This window comes from Anabrus simplex, chromosome 7 (assembly GCF_040414725.1).
Source record: "Anabrus simplex isolate iqAnaSimp1 chromosome 7, ASM4041472v1, whole genome shotgun sequence".
In the NCBI taxonomy this organism is placed as follows: Eukaryota; Metazoa; Arthropoda; class Insecta; order Orthoptera; family Tettigoniidae; genus Anabrus; species Anabrus simplex.
Window position 1 is genome coordinate 228,862,688 of NC_090271.1, and position 17,918 is coordinate 228,880,605.

Here is a 17,918-nt window from a genome sequence, read left to right on the forward strand (position 1 = left end):
TTCTTGATTTTTTTTAGAATCATTTTACTGTATCATTTCAGTTAAACTTTCAACATGTTTTTCTATGTTCCAGATATCCATTTGAGAGAATTGATGGACGAATTCGAGGCAATTTAAGACAGGCAGCAATTGACAGATTCAGCAAGCCGGATTCTGATCGCTTTGTCTTCTTACTTTGTACTAAAGCTGGTGGCCTTGGTATCAATCTCACGGCTGCTGATACAGTGATCATCTATGACAGTGATTGGAATCCACAAAATGACCTTCAGGTATGACAAGTTTAAAAAGATTCCAAATAGCAGAATGTGTCAGTGCTTGACAGTGGTGTCTTGATGTATTTCTTAGGCGGGCAATCTGTCATGTATGTTCTAATATTTTTTCTTTCTCTCTTTTTGCAGGCTCAAGCACGATGTCATCGAATAGGACAGCAGAAAATGGTGAAAGTGTACAGACTTCTCTGCCGGAATACTTACGAACGTGAAATGTTTGATAAAGCTTCTCTAAAGTTGGGACTTGATAAAGCACTTCTACAAAGCATGAACACTTCCCAAGGCAAAGATCAGAATAATAAGCAACTTTCCAAGAAAGAAATAGAAGATCTGTTGAAGAAAGGTTGGTAGTTTTGTGCCATACTCAAAATGTACAGATGATGGAGAATGTTGGGAAATGTTGATGTAACACTTGATTATAATTAATGAACTTAATTCTTTAAGGAAACTGTATTAATAAGTTCCATCTATTCAATACTAAATCCTAATAATCATATTAGAAAATCATCTTAAAAATTTAGCACAAGTTTTTGCCTCTCTGTGGCAATCCAGTTAGAATCAGAAGTATTTAATGACTTTTATAAGTAATACATTGTAGATAGTCGTGGTGGTCATCATAATTTCACCTTTTCCAGCTGACATTCGGTGGGGTAAATATGGTTTCTCTCCCCTTCGTTCTGTCTCACCACCATTCCTCATCCATCACTACGTTCCAGTCCAGGTTCTGTAATCCTATGCTGTTCTTCACAGAGCCCAGCCATAGTAATCTTGGTCTTCCACATCCTCCCTTCCATGTTATTTGTCTTTCCATTGCTTGCCTTGGCAGTCTTTCTTCCTTGGTCCACTTGACATGTCCAAACCATCTAAATATATGTTCTGTTCCAGGTTATCGTTTAGTTTTTGCCCCTTTATCCCCTTTTCTTCATCTTCATTCCTCACTCTATCCCTCCTTGTCTTTTGTAACGTACTGCTTACGAATTTCATTTCAGCTGCTTGTACTCTACTCTCGTCTCATCACTGTCCAAGTTTCTGTTGCATATGTCATTATAGGTAAGTAATATCCCTGGTACATTACTTCTATAGCCTTCATTGGTACATGTTTATTCCATATTAATATCTGTACCTTTCGGTAAAAGGCACTCCCCAGTTGTATCCTTATACTAATTTGCATATCCAGTTTTCTATTTCTCTACACAGTTGCAACATTTATCATTTACAATGGCACTCTGTTATCCGATCCCGATAATAACGGTTTCCCAGATTATTCATTCAAATTACGTGGCCTCCTGAGCATCCTAATTAAATGTTTTTAAAAAATCCCTCATCATCTGATCCTTGAAACTATTTCCCGGATCAACTGTCCAGTCATTTCAATCCCATCTACGCTGAATCCTTGATCAAGCCCTTTTTGAAGAAACAGTATCTCACAAAAGCATGGCTACGGCATACCTGTGGATCTTGGTGCTAACGTCCTGTCAGTGTGACAGTTAAAGCAAGTACTGTACTGGAAAAGCGATCAGCAATGAACTTGCATAAGGTAGCATCGCATTCGGCTGGTATTGTTCTGGTAATCCTTGGAAATCATAAAACAGGCAGTGGCCACAACAATTGGAAGGAGACAAATGGCATTTTTTACAGCTCACTTGAAATTAATGTCAAAAGTTTCATTTTTGGTCCGTATTGAATCATGATTTACATTAACCTTTACCACTCGTCTGTCGGGTGAGGCCCGACATTACGATATTCCCGCTCCGGTCGCATGTCGGGGGAGACCCGACATGGCATTTTAGCGTCCACCGCTCGTCTGCTGTCTCGTTGCCGACAAAATACACGATGATATACTGTAGTGCCATCTTTTGGTTCTGCGTGGAACTTTGTAGAATCCAGATACTATTCGACAGTCAGTCAAAAATCCATTATTTAGATGGCAGTGTACCCGTCAGCTGTCAAATCACGCACATGAAAGCTCGAGCGATAGCAAACAAACATGGCCGCCATGTGCTCTTCTAGTCATATATATGTTGTATATGTCAGGCAACACACAAAACCTCAGTATTTTTGCACCTCTGCTCCTAATGAATATTTCTAATAGCATTTCACGATGCCTAAAAGTGAACTGACGATGGTCGGTTTGTGTACCGTAACACAACATGTACCTGATGCTGACGGCTTGCACAATTATAAATCAACAGATTCAGATTTCAAGAAATTGCCGTTTACAGTGGTTTCAGGTATGAAAACAGAGACTGAATAGAGTTTTTCTATTGCTTTTTGGCGATAATTTGTACACTAAATTATTAACGAAACCAATCGGTTTGCGATAACGGTAAAAATAATATTAATAAAAATGCAAAATAATTCCTCTGAAATTCCACATATTGCTTTTATTTGCTCCAGTATAGCTTGCTGTAAACGTGTATAGCCTAACTACATCATTTAAAACCGAGTGCTATCTCCAAAATCGTGAAAGATTAATACAGGTCATATAAGATAAAAATGTACATTTAAAATACGAGTAGTAGAGGCAACACAGAGAACTTTAATTCGAGGGGTAAGGGTTAAGAAATATGGGAAAGTGGTTCCACCTATTCATTACTACAAAATTGTGAAGTTATTAATATGTCACCTATTTATTTGATCTCATTATTGGGACCAGTTTTGCCAACTATATTTGTCATCATCAGCCTAAGAAAATTTTTACAAGGCATTTAGAAAACTACGCTAACATAATATATATATATATTTTTTTTTGTATGTACAACTTGTACGATTGGTCTTAAACTAAGTTATACCTGCAGAGTATTGCGGTTTTTCCATAAAATGGCCGGGTTTAGTGTGTGTTTTAGTGTCGTACGGATGAACAACGTTCTTGTACGGATTTTAAATATCCACGCTTGGTTTCGCTTTCTGCGGTCAAATCGGATTTGTTTGACTTTCGATAGTAGCTGGTAATATGAGATGCAGTGTTTGAAATTTGACCGGTAAATGTATTGATAATCATATCGATTATCGCAGTGCTTTTGTCGCCTGTTCTACCTCAACTGCTACTTCGTTCAATGAGATGTTCCCAAACAAGTAGCAGGCTGCGATTTTGAGGAAAAGAAGTCCGTGAAAAGTAGCAGGCTGTTAATTTATATAAAACAATTTTGGTAACTGCGTCATGCTTCATAGCAGCTGAAAGGCTTTGTTTGAGTCCCTGTATAACATTGGCGGTAGTTCTGAAACTCGTGGAATTGTGTGACAAATTTCTAAGCGTTTTAGTATTTTTAGTGGTGTTCGTAATGAGTTCAACTAAGAAACGATATTATCATTCTTTTCGAGAGGCATATTCTGCTTAATTTCCTTGTTTTATACGATCACAGAAAGTGTTCCCAGTGTTAAGTGAAAAGAGATGAGCACTCATGATGTAACTTTTTGTATTTAATTTCAAGGGTGATCATAATATATGCAGTAAAACCTCGATGTGTCTTTCTTCAGGGTGCAGGGGGAAAATGACGACGGATGCGGGAAAACTATAAATGCGGGCGGCATAAAAGATAGGGGAAAAACAAAATAACAAAATATCGGTACTGTATTGGGACATTTTTCGTTATGTAAATATGTTATTATGAAAACAACAATAATGGCGCGTGGCCTCCGGAGCCAGGTGTAGCTTTCGAGTTGTAGCGTGATAGGCGAACTACGCGCATATGAAAATGCGGCCCTACGTGAGATGAATTCTAATCAAGGGTTATGATTTTCATTTTGTTGGTCCGTACTGAACTGAGAATAACATATGAATTCTAATGTTTAATTCGGCATACAGCCCCCGAACCGTTGGAATTAACCAAGGAAAGTTAAAATCCTCGACCCAGTTGAGACCGCTTGCGCCACAGGCCAACACGCACTAAACATTTAGCTCATTTTTCTAATTTACCAAAGCAAAAGTCGCCTCCGTACAGCTCATGAAGGCCCTTGGAGGAGTGGAAGGTAAAGGCTCCCACCATTGTTAACCTCGGCACATGAGGCCTGGCTGCCTCTGCCCTCAGGAATTAACCTGGTACTCATTTCTGGTGTAGGCTGAGTGAACCTCAGGGCCGTATGCACCTCAGGAAGTAGAAATCTTGTTTCTTAAATTTTACGACTTCTTGATGGGGATTCACGCCCACGTCCTTCTGGGCGAACGGAGCATGCCTTTACCATCTCGGCCTGGCAGCCCCTTCATACTATACATACCGGTATCAAAATATTGCAACCATAATATAGGCCTACCTAATGAAAATAAAAAGCGCGACTTTTACGCCGTTTCGTTTCACATTTCTGTTCAGATTTCATACTACAGTGAAACTCTGTTATGAAGTTTTTCAAGGGACTGCAAAAAAAAAAAAAAAAAACTTAAGCAAGAAACTTCTTAAAAGGGATAATGCCCAAAAACTTATTCTGTACCCGAAATACATGTGTAACACACTGCCAACAGATTTCCTTGTTTGTGAACAATACCAAAATAGGCCGATATATAAGAGCTGCTTACAGAAATCCACAATATAACAATTCGATTATCATGACAATATTTTTAGAGATAAAGTAAAATAATTGAACATACCATATTATAAATATATTTGATAAAAGAAGGGAACATATTAAGTTATATAAAAACGTTGCAAGGTTTGATTATTTTAGCAGGCAGAACCATGTCCTTCCACACTTCCCTTTCCTCCGAACTTACACTCTCTGCTTCGCAACAAATTGTTTTGTAAACAAAAACCAAAAACCCCATGGCACTGCAGCCCTTGAAGGGCCTTGCCCTACCAAGCGACCGCTGCTCAGCCCGAAGGCCTGCAGATTACGAGGTGTCATGTGGTCAGCACGACGAATCCTCTCGGCCGTTATTCTTGGCTTTCTAGACCGGGGCCGCTATATGACCGTCAGATAGCTTCTCAATTCTAATCACATAGGCTGAGTGGACCTCCAACCAGGTCCAGGTAAAAATCCCAGACCTGGCCGGGAATCGAACCCGGGGCCTCCGTGTAAGAGGCAGGCACACTACCCCTACACCATGGGGCCGGCTTTGTAAACTATGCCGGCTCGATTTTTAAAGCGTTCCAGCCACCCGCTCAACGCGGTAAAAGGTACCCTTAATTTGCATGAGGCTTTCTCCTGCACAATAGTCCCACTGAAAGGTATGTTTATACTTCGCTGCTGTTTAAACCATATTAGCAGAACTCGTTCTATTTCATCGTACTTTTCATATTTAACTTCCTTACAATTTGCTGAAGTATTCCCTGCAGAAGCAGAGATCTCTTCTTTCTTCGCTATAATACCGTTCAAAGTAGACAGCATCTCCAGCTCCTTTGCCAAGGCAACACGAGAAAGTGTAGATGACACCACTTTCCTTATAATCTCCACTTTGTCTTTTATTGTTGTTGCCATTCGCTTGATCTCTTTCCTCTGAGTTGCGCTCATTTTCACTTAAAAAAAGCTTGTACGTTAATATTACTAGTACAACTAACTTCACCAACTCCTATTCATACTAATTACGACGCTACACCATGCTTGGCAATCCGTAGCTTAGGCTTACAAGAAGCAAAGACAAGACGTGTACTACAGCTTGTTAGCATGTGCTTTCTATCTTCCTCACACCCCTGACACCTGCTTCAAGGATAACGGCGGCAAATGGGAAATCTAGCAACTTACTCTTAGAGATTCTTAGAACCTAGGCCTAAATCGCCCCTGCATTCCTACTGGTTGTCACGGCAACGGGCGTAGTTTCTGGCTGTTTCACAAGTACCGCATGTCCAAACCAGTATTGAGTTTATTTTCCCGCTTCAATCCTCTTCATGCTATAGGTAATGAAGAAAAGAAACACAGGTTCAAAGTTGCAGAAATTAGTGCATGGAAATGTATCTGGGGTATTACGTGGGAGAGATAAAGGCGCAGTAGCAACGCTAGCACATCTAAACGTAAACAGATTCTTTCCCCACGAAATTTTATTTCATGTCTCCTCATCCTTGTGCTACGTTCTAATAATGCGATGTAATAATTACGAGTGACACGATAATACAATGTTTAGCTCGTATAAAGGTAAAATTAAAAATAACTTTCAATTTTATGCCAACATGCGGTATTGCAATGCCTATGTGTGCCTCCCTCAACACCCAGTTGGCTCTCAACATTCGTTCAACTTCGTAAACGATCGGGATCTTTCGGCCGGCTGTTTGGCGGCATGTGTATCAGCTGGCTGCTGGCAAATCGGCTGTTTCCTGCATAGAGTCGCGAAGTTGTTTTTATTCACCTCACTAATAATAGACACGGGAAATCTTATCAGTTTAGTTCAAAAACGTAATTTCCTCTACGGCAAGGCCCATAAGTATTATTGCAACAACGTAAGACTGAATGGCTGGAAGGAAATAAGCAAGGGAATGAAAAATCAGACAGGCTAGAATATTCAGTTTTGGGGTAGGTTAACAGTAATGTTGTGGACAAATGCACTTTACGGTTTTTAATTAATGTTTAGGCCACCTCGATTAATGACTTCACCCTGTCGCGGCCCGCAAATTACTGCATTACAGTTTTATCAAATCATCCATTGCGTACTTTATGTTTCTCACGTAGAATCCCGTTCGATTTTATTCCGCTAGATGGAACGGTGGAGTGGAAATTTTGACTGATGGGTTCGATTCTATTCCACAAGTCGAGAGTGATCATCTGCTGTCCGTGTTGTCATAGCGTGACGTTGTATGGCGGTGGCAGGCCCGCACATGTTCCGTGACACCAGACACACACCGCGAGCGTGCGAACGGTCTAACACAGGGTGCAACTTGCGCGGAGACTGGAGGGTTCTAACCACGGGCTGCTTTGGGCGGATGTTTTCTATCTCAAGGGCCTCTAAAATCTGAACTGCTTAAGCAGGAAATATATTTACAACAGAACACTTTAAACGGGAAAAATATACATATATCTTAATGCAACTGATGAAGGGACCAAGAACATCACACTTCTTAGGCGGGAAAACGTCTTATGTGGGAACTTCTTAACCAAGTTTCACTGTAATTGAAAACCTTTAAGTGCAGTTCTCTTATTGCAAATTAAGGATATACGTGGATATTACGGTGATAACCTGTATTTAGGAAAAGATTCCGTACAACCCTTTGCGAACGATAGGTTAGATACCCAACACTGCGCGGCTCCCGCAGCTCAGCTCAGACGAGGTCACAGAGGTTAGAAATTCAATGCGGCGCGTTTCGAATTGTCACAGCGGCTTGTGCGAATCTGCCAACTTAGGAACTAGTTACAAGACTAGGCTATGAGAAAAGATTATTGGTCTGGCTTGGTTAGGTCCGGCATGTAACAAGGCTATTGGGCAGAGGGCAACAACGTGGTCAGCTGGCCTCTAGCATCCCACACACTCCACAAGATACGACATGATTAATCACCATGTGACTAATTAAATCGTATCCTGCGCACTGCGCGATTTTCTTTTTTTTTTTTTTCCCTTTATTTTTTTTCAACAAAGTTGGCAGCCCTAGCCAGCCTATACTAACACAGAAAATGGTGGCAAATTTGGTTTTATGCCGTCTACGTTTTAATTCTTGTAAATAAGAATACTTCTGTAGGGGTCGGTTGGTGGGGCTAGGAGAAGCGTTGGCACCAGGAGGCTTCTAGTGAGGTTGCGCTTGAATAACCTGCGCACAGCACTCCAGCCTACAAGATCCTTGTTTAAGACTAGCTACTCTGAATCGCTCGTACATTCTCGCATAACAGGTTGCCGCTATTATATGCTAAGAGTATTGAGCAGTCCCTCTGAATTTAAAAAAAAAAATACTGCGTATATGATTGTTACGTACGATCGATCAATGCGGGAAAATATGTGACCGAGGACAAATGATTTTTCGACGATCGATGCGATAAAACGATATTCGAGAAATTATAGATGCGGGGAAATTTAACATTGGTTTATATGGAACATTTTTGGGACCAAATAAATTCAACGATGAATACGGGAGATCGACAGTTCCGGGAATGATGCATCGAGGTTCTACTATATTTGACTTGTATTAGTATTGCCGTCCATTTTCATTATGTCTCAAGACTGTTACGCTTGATCTTCTGGATTTCTCTTTTTGAAAGTTGGCAGGTATGCTAAGTTTTTGTGTTGGATGTACACCATAAAACTTGTATATTTAAAATACACTGACTGACAGAGCAAATGCAACACCAAGAAGGAGTGGTTCGAAAGGGATGAAAGTTGGGGAAAAAACAGAGACGGCACGGACGAATAATTGATGTTTATTTGAAACCGATATGCAGGTTACACAATGCGCACGGCATCAACTCAGTAGGATGTAGGACCACTGCGAGCGGCGATGCACGCAGAAACACGTCGAGGTACAGAGTCAATAAGAGTGCGGATGGTGTCCTGGGGGATGGTTCTCCATTCTCTGTCAACCATTTGCCACAGTTGGTCGTCCGTACGAGGCTGGGGCAGAGTTTGCAAACGGCGTCCAATGAGATCCCACACGTGTTCGATTGGTGAGAGATCCGAAGAGTACGCTGGCCACGGAAGCATCTGTACACCTCGTAGAGCCTGTTGGGAGATGCGAGCAGTGTGTGGGCGGGCATTATCCTGCTGAAACAGAGCATTGGGCAGCCCCTGAAGGTACGGGAGTGCCACCGGCCGCAGCACATGCTGCACATGCTGCACGTAGCGGTGGGCATTTAACGTGCCTTGAATACACACTAGAGGTGACGTGGAATCATACGCAATAGCGCCCCAAACCATGATGCCGCGTTGTCTAGCGGTAGGGCGCTCCACAGTTACTGCCGGATTTGACCTTTCTCCACGCCGACGCCACACTCGTCTGCGGTGACTATCACTGACAGAACAGAAGCGTGACTCATCGGAGAACACGACGTTCCGCCATTCCCTCATCCAAGTCGCTCTAGCCCGGCACCATGCCAGGCGTGCACGTCTATGCTGTGGAGTCAATGGTAGTCTTCTGAGCGGGCGCCGGGAGTGCAGGCCTCCTTCAACCAATCGACGGGAAATTGCTCTGGTCGATATTGGAACAGCCAGGGTGTCTTGCACATGCTGAAGAATGGCGGTTGACGTGGCGTGCAGGGCTGCCACCGCTTGGCGGCGGATGCGCCGATCCTCGCGTGCTGACGTCACTCGGGCTGCGCCTGGACCCCTCGCACGTGCCACATGTCCCTGCGCCAACCATCCTCGCCACAGGCGCTGCACCGTGGACACATCCCTATGGGTATCGGCTGCGATTCGACGAAGGGACCAACCTGCCCTTCTCAGCCCGATCACGATACCCCTCGTAAAGTCGTCTGCTGGAAATGCCTCCGTTGACGGCGGCCTGGCATTCTTAGCTATACACGTGTCCTGTGGCACACGACAACACGTTCTACAATGACTGTCGGCTGAGAAATCACGGTACGAAGTGGGCCATTCGTCAACGCCGTGTCCCATTTATCGTTCGCTACGTGCGCAGCACAGCGGCGCATTTCACATCATGAGCATACCTCAGTGACGTCAGTCTACCCTGCAATTGGCATAAAGTTCTGACCACTCCTTCTTGGTGTTGCATTTGCTCTGTCAGTCAGTGTACAAAGAACAGAATAATTCTTATGAGATACAATACAAGTCATAAATATTATACAAAAAAGGTTAATAGCAGCATTGAGTTTCTGTAAAAAGTTTTTCATAAAATATAACTTGATTGGACCTTAAGGACATTCATTCGGCCTTATCGAATTATAAACATTTTAAAATTATATTTAACATGCAGTAAAATTGGCTGAATTTCATTTTAGAATATTAAGTGTCATACGTCCGAAGACAGTAAGATTGCAGCAATCAATTTTTGGTAAAAACAGTTCCTCATAGAATATATGTTTATAAACTATGTAGAATGTTCGAGTTTAGCAACTAATATCTTGTGAGGATACAGTAAATTAAATTATATTACTACAGTCGAACCTGTCCTAACGGACACCCTTATTCTGCGGACACCTCCCTATACGGACAATTTTCCTCGGAACCGACCTTATTTTACATAAGACTAGTGTTAAATTGGCCTCATTTAAGCGGACACCTCCATTTTTCCCGTCCACTTGACTTTAGTGGACGCTTTACATGTTGCGGGACAATTTATTACACCGGACCATATGTCATCCTTTCTTTTAAAACCATTCTTCAGACATAAGGAAAGCCCTTTTGAATGTTGGTACTATTTCGTGTGCAAGGGGGAGAAAGTACATCGGAATGCAGTTCTACCTAGTGGTATATAGGCCTATTCTGAGAATTCTAATTGCCCAGAAATGGTGCCAGAGACTGTTGACTTACAAGTTACCTGGGGATTTTTCTCCCTTCTTGCTTCATTCTATTCATAACTCGGATTGTCACTGATAAGGTCGAGCTCAGGTAGTCAACTTGAGAAGGAAAAGACAGTACAGGCTCTAATTAGTGAGACATAAATACCGCAGTTTTCTGTTAAACGTGAGTAACAAGGGATGATCGTGTTTAGATCTCAAGGCAAGAAGAAATGTGATTATAGAAAGCGACAAGTGACTTTCAGTGAGAATTTGTGTGTCACGCTGGACCGCGAGTACGGCGAGAACACTATGGAACAATTTAACAGACTTAATTCCATTTTCAAGAATATTGCAGTTAAGAAAACGTGCTAAATTTACACAGACGAAGCTTCACGATTACTTCACGAAGCTGTAAAGTTTGTAAATGATGTAAAATCATTTATAATAATTCTCTATTAAATACTAACACAGAAATGACTTAGAATAATAAAAATAAAGATATGTATGCTTATATTTAAGGCGGATGTTCTTTGCTGTTAAAATATTCGATTATTTTTACAAACTTGTTTTAGCGGACACCTCTCGTAACGGATATTTTCCTTTGGAATCGACTGTGTCCGCAGAAGGGAGGTTCGACTGTATATGTGTCACATAATATTGATCTTACATTTTAATTGTTTTATCCATAAATACGCATATATTAGGGAATTGTAGACTAATGGACGAGATTTCTTGTAAAAAAACAAAATGTTCGAAAGGATTTTTGTGGATCTAGAATGATCTCGAACGAAGACGGACGTAAAGGAAGGAAATATATTGCGTATTAGCGTGATGGAAGCAGAGACAAGGAGAATTCTCTTTGTAAATAGAAACTCACCTCGAGCACCAAGTTGACAAAAGTAAAGGTGAAGGGGAACTGCCTTGCAAAATGACAGGCAACAGACCGCGAGCCCTAGCAGAGAGGCGGAGCGTGTTATGTAGGGGTAGGGGTGGTGGCGGTAGCTAGAGGGCAGTGGTCAGGAGAACGTGGATTACGGTGGGAGTAGTAGTTTTGCTTGTTGCGTATTATTTTGTATAGCTGGGTATATTTTCATGCATATACAACGATGAGAGCTTAAATTGTAGCTAAACATTACACGAACATGTTTCATTCCATTTTGGAACATCTTCCGCTTAATGGCGGGCCAAGTGGGTCAGGTGGTTGAGGCTCTGGCATTCTGGCTCCAACTTGGCAGGTTTGATCCTGGCTCACTCCGGTGGTATTTGAAGGTGCTCAGATAAGTCGGCCTTGTGTCTGTAGATTTACTGGCACATTAAACTCCCACGGGAGTAAATTCTAGCGCCTCGGTGTCTCCAAAAACAGTAAAAATAGTTAGTGGGACGTGAAACATATAACATTGTTATTTATTATCATTATCAGCTTTTAAAAAAAAATTAAGTGCAAATATTATCACGTATAAAATAGTGATATTACTAAAGGTGATAATGAAGTTGGAATGCTCTTCCGTAGAGTATTAAAACAATGAACACGGCCTTGCTCATACTGATAATAGTTTGTTGTGGAAGTGGTTCTTCTTTCGTTTAAATAGAAAAATGTATTTGGTATTGTAATGGTTATAGCATCTGCCATGCCAAGTCGCTACGCGCCGGGAGCGTCATTGTATCGGCCCCACCCCCACCCCCCTTACGCTCGAGCACGCCAATCTCGAGCAACACTTGTTGCTAGGCCCGCCCCCTCGCCTCCGTCCGCGCTCCCACGGCAGAGGACGACGGAAATTACTTGATTATTAATCTGGAGTCTTCTATCTCGCGAGGTTCCTGGATACATCTAACATTCGGACTGTGCTGGAAGGCCCAGAGCAGGTATATAAGAGAGGAACGACCTGCCTGTAGTTAGTGAATAAGAGTGAGTGAGAGCGAGATTGAGTTCGCTGGAGCGCAGTCAATGATGGCGTGGGGGGGTGCAGGCTGATGGAGCATCTGCCTGTTGCAGCTGAGGGCTCGTTCCTGTTCCCCTGATGTCGTGTGTGTGTGTCCCTTGAGGCGAAGGGAACACTTGGTGCCTACATGTCAGTCAGCTGACTGCGAACGGGGTTCGACGGATTGAGTGAACAGTGGGTACTATCCCGACCTGCGAGACTGACGTGTAGGCTGTGGACCGTGACAGCGCTAGTGAGTGTGACTGAGTGAGTGTAGTGTACATAATCGATGACTCTCTCTCTCTCTCTGTGTGTGTGTTTTTTTTTAATAAATAAATATTAGAAATAGGTTGCTACCAGGTTCTGTACTCATTTATTTATTTATTTATTTATCTACCCCGCCAACACGTCACAGTGTTATACAATTTACATTCCATTGACTTGTCATATGTACTGAGTTTTGAATTTTAAACTAAAACAACTGAGGGAAACTTGGATCAGAACTTTAGTTGATTGTAATTACTGGTTAAAAATGTAGAGATGTTGGTGGCAGTCTCCTGGCTGGCCCAGTTATATTCCTCCCTCCCCTATGCCGTTAGCTGACTGACTGACTGACTGACACAGCTCAACCTCACAATGCATAGTCAGCTCTGAACATACCACGTATGATATAGATGTTGATTCGCATAGGCAACTAGTCTCCTTTTTACCAAGTCTTCCCAGCCCAAACTTTTCAGCATTGATTTAGTGCTATTCTGTTGTCGGAAATCGCCCAGAACAAATCGAGCTGCTCTTCTTTGGATTTTTCCAGTTCTTGAATTAATTAATCCTGTTGAGGGTCCCGTACACTGGAACCATACTCTAGTTGGGGTCTTACTAGAGACTTCAATGCCCTCTCCTTTGCATCCTTACCACAACCTCTAAATACCTGCATAACCATAATCAGAGATCTGTACCCTTTATTTACAATCCCAGTTAAATGATCACCCCAGTGAAGATCCTTCCTTATATTACCACCTAGGTGCTTTCAGTGATCTGCAGAAGGAATTTTCACCCCATCAATGCAGTAATTAAAATTGAGAGGACTTTTTCTATTTGTGAAACTCACAACCTGACTTTTAACTCCATTTTTCATAGTATCATTACTTGCTGATTTTGCAGTTGCTCTCAATCTTGTAACTTACTTATAACTAGAGCCCTGATTTCCATGCACTATCAAATCTCAAAATATGCATGCATTCATGCACTATCATATGACAAAACATGCACTATAAAGTGGAAAAATGCAGTATCAAAATTCAGTTCCTTTTGAAATATTGGACAACAAATAAAATCTCCAAATTTTCTTGACTTAGGCTTATCCGTTTATCTGTCAGCACCATCTTAAGCTCAGTAAATGATTTTTCTACGTCACAAGAAATGACAGGTGCATACTTAAATGAAGACGCTTGGGACAAAGTGAGGTCAAATTGTACATCTTTTGCATTTTCACCGCAATATGTCTTATATAAGCTTGATGATTTCAGAATCAGAATTTGAACGGATCACTTTGTTCATCTTATATTTAGCTGCCGCAGTTACTTCTCCATGCGATGATAACAAACATATCTGAATACCCTCAATAACTGTTAATGATTGCCTGCTGCGATACCATAGTGACGTGAGTGATCCAGGATAACAACGGAAGAGGGTTCAGTGCAAAACCAAGGTTTTTAACCCGGTGTCACGGAAGTGTGATGCAAGTTTGGTTTTGTTCGTATAACATAGACGAAAAAATCAACCTATAATGGGTAATACACAATTTACGGTTCGATTTATAACGATGTATAGCTAGGACAGCTAAGAATAACGTAGATCGAAGTGGGGCCTTCCGGCTTACGTCAATGTTTACTCATGCAACAGCTAAGAAAGTGTTTGGTTAATTGGATTATAGGTCCTCTACCTTATGTACTAAATTTGATTGTCACTTTTGATGCCAGGAGTACATTCTCTCCGTCTCTCAGAAATAGATATACTGTATAACGTGGAATAGGAGTTCCAAACTCTGCAAACCAGCATTCATAAAATGCAAGTTAACATTACAAAGTGACTAGAAAAGTCACATTATGCAGTATAAACATACAAATATTCGTTATTAAATCCAAAATCTTCAAAATATTTATTATGCATGAATTTTCACCTAAAAAGGCCATAACATGCGAACATGCAGGAAAAAAGAAGGGTTATTTGGAATCGTTAAGCCAGCTTATTTAAAAAAACATGCATTTGCATGGAAATCCGGGCTCTCTTTATAACTCTATACAGAACATCATCATTGGCAAAAAGCCTTATCTCTGATTCCATGAAAGTCCAATAATTCTGCCTTGGGAAATACTTCTCTTAATGATTACAGGATTAGATAAAGCTTCATCTACTCTATTTCTCTGAGTTCTGTTTTCTAGAAATATAGTCACCCATTCAATCACTCTTTTGTCTAGTCCAGTTGCACCTATTTTTGCCAGTAGTCTCCAGTGATCTAGAAAGCATACGACTCCATTGACCGGCAATCTCTCTTCCAAACACTGAGTGAGTACGGACTGGACAACAAGACTAAAAAAATCATCAGACTAACTCTCACCAACACAATCTCCCAAGTAAAATTCATGGGAAATATATCTGAAAAATTTCAGATAAAAACCGGGGTCCGACAAGGAGATGGACGTTCCCCACTACTCCTTAACATAGCCCTGGACAAAATCATGAGAGAATGGGAACAAGCTCTAAAAGCTCAAGGAAATTGGCAACCATTAAGTATGACAAGAAGACATGTAAAAATCTCCTGTCTCGCCTTCGCAGATGATCTCGCGATCCTTGCAACAAACGAACAACAGGCAATCAGCCAAATCGAAACTCTCAAGAAATGCTCAGAAAAATTCGGCCTACAAATCTCCTTCTCAAAAACCAAGGTCATGTGCAACCACTGCAGCCTCCAGAATTTGAACACGAAATTTGGCACAGTCGAAAAAGTAACTGAGTTCCGATATCTCGGAGAAATTATAGTACCAACAGGAAAAGAACAGAAGGCCCTCGAGGTCCGCATCCAGAAAATGAAGAGAGCCCTCGGCCGAACGCAAAACATTTACAAAAAAAAAAAAACCTTTCAATCTTCACCAAAATTCGACATTACAACACTGTGATCAAACCTGAAATACTATACGCGAGTGAAACACTGGATCTCCACAGGAAAACAGTACTCGAAGACATCCTGAAAGAATAACGTAAAATCATCAGAAAAATTCTCGGCTCAAAACTGACTGACGAAGGATATAGACTGCAATCTCGTACAAAAACCGAGGAGCTCTCAAACCTTGCGGCCGACATCAGAAAAAGACGCCTGAAATTTTACGGACACATCAAACGCCTTGCAGAAAACAGACTGACAAGAATCTTACTTGAGGCAACAGAAAACATCAAAACAAATAGGTGGACAACGGAAATCCGCCAAGACCTGGAAAAATCAGGAATCAAAGTGGCCGACATCGCTAACCGAACCTGCTATGGAACGAAAATCAACAAGTGGGAAGTAGAGTCAGAGAGAAACCACATGAAGACAGGAGCTAAGTGGACAGAAGAACGAAGAACCATGATGAGAGAAAAACTGAAGGCTGCCTGGCAAAGAAGGAAATGCACAACTTCTAAGTGAGCTTTGCGTGATCCGTTTTCTGGTCTTTTTCGCATCTAATAATAATAATAATAATAATAATAGTGTGTCTACTGGAAGTGATAAAATGATAAAATCTCCATGAGAGTACTCTTAATCATGTCGGCATCATCTAAAAAGCATTCGGGAATATTTTAAATTGGGGTGAAAAGGAACTGTTATATATGAATGTGGGACACGATAAATTTAGTAGCCAAGGAGGAGTGGCCACGGCGTTTAGTTTCCCATGCAGTAATGTATAGCTTAGGATCAATTACAATGGCGTCAGCGAAGTTTACTCCCAGATATTTAATGTATTCAGATCTGGAAATGCACTGTATAGTTGCTCCATTAGATATGCATAGGTTTGCAAGTAATCAGCTTCATTTTCCGTATCAAAATTTAATCACTAAATTTTACACTATTGAGAATCTTCCACCGTTTTGATATTTTATTTTGCCTTTTGGCAAATTTTTTATTTATATGTTAACAGTACATGTTTCGTTCCTTGTGTAGGAACATCCTCAGCTGTTATAGTGGCTTAGGTGAATGGTTAAAATTTTAAAATACATAGATTTACAAATACGTTGATTCACTTAAAAACTGCTATGAAGTCAAACATTTTTTAAAGAATTTTAATTGCATACAGACTTTTTATGTAACAAAGTGAAATTTTTTTTGAACAACTATTCTAATGAATAGACATAGTTTTAAGTCAATCAACCATGTAATCATCTGCTCTCATACCAGTAACACACTAACCCCACACTGTTTTTAATATCATCTATCTTAATTCGTATATACTTTTTAAGTGAATCAATGTATTTGTAAATCTATGTATTTTAAAATTTTAACCATTCACCTAGGCCGCTATAACAGCTGAGGATGTTCCTAAACAAGGAACGAAACATGTACTGTTAACATATAAATAAAAAATTTGCCACAAGGCAAAATAAAGTATCAAAACGGTGGAAGATTCTCAATAGTGTAAAATTTAGTAGTATGCATAGGTTCCCACTGCTGATTTTTAATTTATTAATGTCGATAACTATTGAATTGTATGAGTTTATTTTCAACCCTAATTCCTGAAATTTCTCAATTGCTAAGTTAGTGATTTCGAGAGCTGATTGCTTGTTTCTTCCAATTATTACAGTATCATGAGCAAAGTCCAAAATTATCAGTGGAGTTAACCCATCACCCATAGTGTATCCATATTCATTAGATACATTGTTTTCACTGATTTCTCTAAATTTGTGGTCAGTAGCAGTATTGTATAAGATAGATGACAACGGGGACCCTTGCATTACACCATGACACAAAACGATAGGTTTAGTCCTTCTTAGATTGACCTAGAAACAGGTGGAATTATTTTCTTCCATTATTCTTGTTAATTGAGTGGGGCATTCTGAAGAAATGGGAGTATGTCTCAGATGCAAGTAGCCAACATTATGGAAGGGTTTACTTGCGTTGAAGAAAATCAGGGTTTCGTCATGCGTTCCAAGTTCAGCGTGCTGAAGGATGGATCTCAGAATGGCACTGTTAACTCACTCAGCGCCAAGCATGCCGATCTAAAACTAGCGCGCTGGCAGTGCCAAACACGTTGATTGACGTTTAAAGGCATATTTTCTAATAGTTGATTGTAGCTCCCACAGGTGTCACCCAAATGCATTTGAACTTTCACAGATTCAAAGTGTAGGATCAGTGTATTGATTGACAAACAAGCGAACCACATTCCTTAATAAAGTAACTTCC

General features: G+C 40.8%; 1 protein-coding gene across 5 annotated transcripts in view; it reads left to right on the plus strand.

Moving 5' to 3' along the window:
- The window catches only part of LOC136877494 (chromodomain-helicase-DNA-binding protein 6), a 703,291-nt gene that overhangs the window by 202,076 nt on the left and 483,297 nt on the right, over positions 1 to 17,918 (plus strand). For all 5 annotated transcript variants that reach the window (XM_067151592.2, XM_067151593.2, XM_067151595.2 and 2 more), the window contains exons 17-18: positions 74 to 269; positions 399 to 612. In XM_067151592.2, the coding sequence (XP_067007693.2) occupies positions 74 to 269; positions 399 to 612 (410 nt within the window). The remainder of the gene's footprint in view (positions 1 to 73; positions 270 to 398; positions 613 to 17,918) is intronic.